This window comes from Pterocles gutturalis, unplaced genomic scaffold, assembly GCF_000699245.1.
Source record: "Pterocles gutturalis isolate BGI_N339 unplaced genomic scaffold, ASM69924v1 scaffold4043, whole genome shotgun sequence".
In the NCBI taxonomy this organism is placed as follows: domain Eukaryota; kingdom Metazoa; phylum Chordata; class Aves; order Pterocliformes; family Pteroclidae; genus Pterocles; species Pterocles gutturalis.
Window position 1 is genome coordinate 2,804 of NW_010117772.1, and position 1,829 is coordinate 4,632.

Below are 1,829 nucleotides of genomic sequence, written 5' to 3' on the forward strand. Positions count from 1 at the left end.
GGGGGCAGCTGATGGGGCTGGAGGGACGTGGCTCCAGGGAGGAGGGAGAACCATCAGCAAAGCAACAGCCCACCCATGTACAATCCCCAAATCTCTCAAACTGGGGGGAATTTAAGCAAGCTGAGCCCTGCCTGGGTCAATACTGCTGCTGCACTGGAGCCTCGGGGACCCAACATGTCCCCACCGGCTTCGGGAGGCGATGGCCCCTTGCGGACGTGACCGGTGACATGGTGCCCGGGAGCCGGCGGCGTTTCCAGGTGGGGAGCCTGCTTTGGGAAAGGAATGAGGAGCACGCAGCCAAGCTGTCCTCATGAGCCTGCATGCACGGACATGTCCGTCTGTCCTGCTCACCCTCTCTTCTTTCCCTCCTCCCCCGGTAAGTCTTCAACCCAGTTCATCCAACTGTGGCAGAGGGACACGGGGCGCAAAAACACATTGATCGTGGTCACTTGCAGAGCCAGAGCAGAGGACGAGGCTTTCTCTGTACACAGGAAAGGTGAGCACAACCCTTATCAGACACCAGAGAACCCACCCAGCACCCCCAAACCCATCAGAAAGCCAAGCTGCAACGCTCCTGCTCCCCTCGAGCTGCACAGCACCGTCCCACAGCCACCGGCACCCCAAAGCCCTTCACCCCAAAGAGGCTCCAACACCAGACCCCTGGGATGTGAACGCAGCCCAGAGGCCACAGGCGATGGGCTCTCATCCTCCCGGTGCCGACCCTCCATTCCTGGGGCAGGGGAGGGGAGGTGGGAGGAGAGGGGCTCTGGACACACAGCGGGGGCAAAGCTTAATACACACCCGTATTTTTGGCCAAATGTCTTTTTTTTTGGTTGTTTTAACCAGGAAACATTCTCAGTCTCTTATTTAAAAACCACCCAAGCCCCAAACCAAGCCGTGGTGAGGCACTTCTCCGCCTGGCCGCAGGAAAACAACAGTTAAAGTATCAACAATCCCAGTCCCAGTTTGTAAAAAAATGCATAATAATATCCTGAATTTTAAGAGAAATGGGTGTTTGCAGTCTCCATGGCTTACACCTTTTTTCGTGTGATCTTTTTTTAAAAAACATTGTCTCCCAAAGCTTCCAGCCCACCTGGCTGTGGCAGAGCCGGTGCCCCATCCTGCATCCCTGCCGTGCTGGGGCATCACTCCACCATCCCACTGCTCCAGCCATCCGTGGGCATCCCCAACCTGCCGGTCCTTGCCGAACCACCCCCGGAGAGAAATCCAGAGTCAAATCAAGAGGGATCCAGGCAGCAGCAAGCGAGGTGGGGTTCAGCATCCCCCTGTTTCATCCCAGCACGCTCTGCTCAGAAGAGGACCTGCCCACTGTTTGCATCCCAGCATCCCATCCAGGGCAGCTGAGTGGCCCATTTGCCGGTGGCCACCACTTGCAGCTTGGCCCGGTCAAATTGCCAGTACTGGTCATCCCGAAAGAAGTAGACGAAGGTGTCGCGGTGGGTGAGGGCTCCCGCCGTGCCGGGGGGCACGCTGTCCCAGTCCCGCAGGCTGCGGGGGTAGTAGGGCTCCACGGCGAGGGTCTCCTCGCTCGCCACAAAGTACTTGGGACCTTTGAAGAGGACCAGGCGCCGGAGCTCCACCTGGGACGAGATGGGGAGAGGGGTGAGCACCCACCCCACCGGGGTCCATCGCAGGACCAGCTCCAGGAGATGTGGCAGGGCTCAGCCACGGGACCAGCCTCGCAGCCCGGGACACACATCGGTGACATCCATCCTGCTGGTGACCCAACTGCCACCACCACAGGGCTCCCCTGGGGCGAGGGGAAACTGAGGCACGGTAGCTCAGGGGCTTGAATGGCTGGAAAGGGA

The 1,829-nt window shown here is 59.3% G+C and overlaps 1 protein-coding gene across 1 annotated transcript in view; it reads right to left on the bottom strand.

The window, feature by feature from the left end:
* Window positions 1-1,310: 1,310 nt before the first annotated feature.
* Window positions 1,311-1,829, bottom strand: part of MMP28 (matrix metallopeptidase 28) — a gene marked incomplete at its 5' end in the record, with an annotated part of 3,742 nt that continues 3,223 nt past the window's right edge. The window contains 2 exons of the mRNA XM_010075903.1: window positions 1,311-1,601; window positions 1,719-1,771. Of these exons, the coding sequence (XP_010074205.1) occupies window positions 1,311-1,601; window positions 1,719-1,771 (344 nt within the window). The remainder of the gene's footprint in view (window positions 1,602-1,718; window positions 1,772-1,829) is intronic.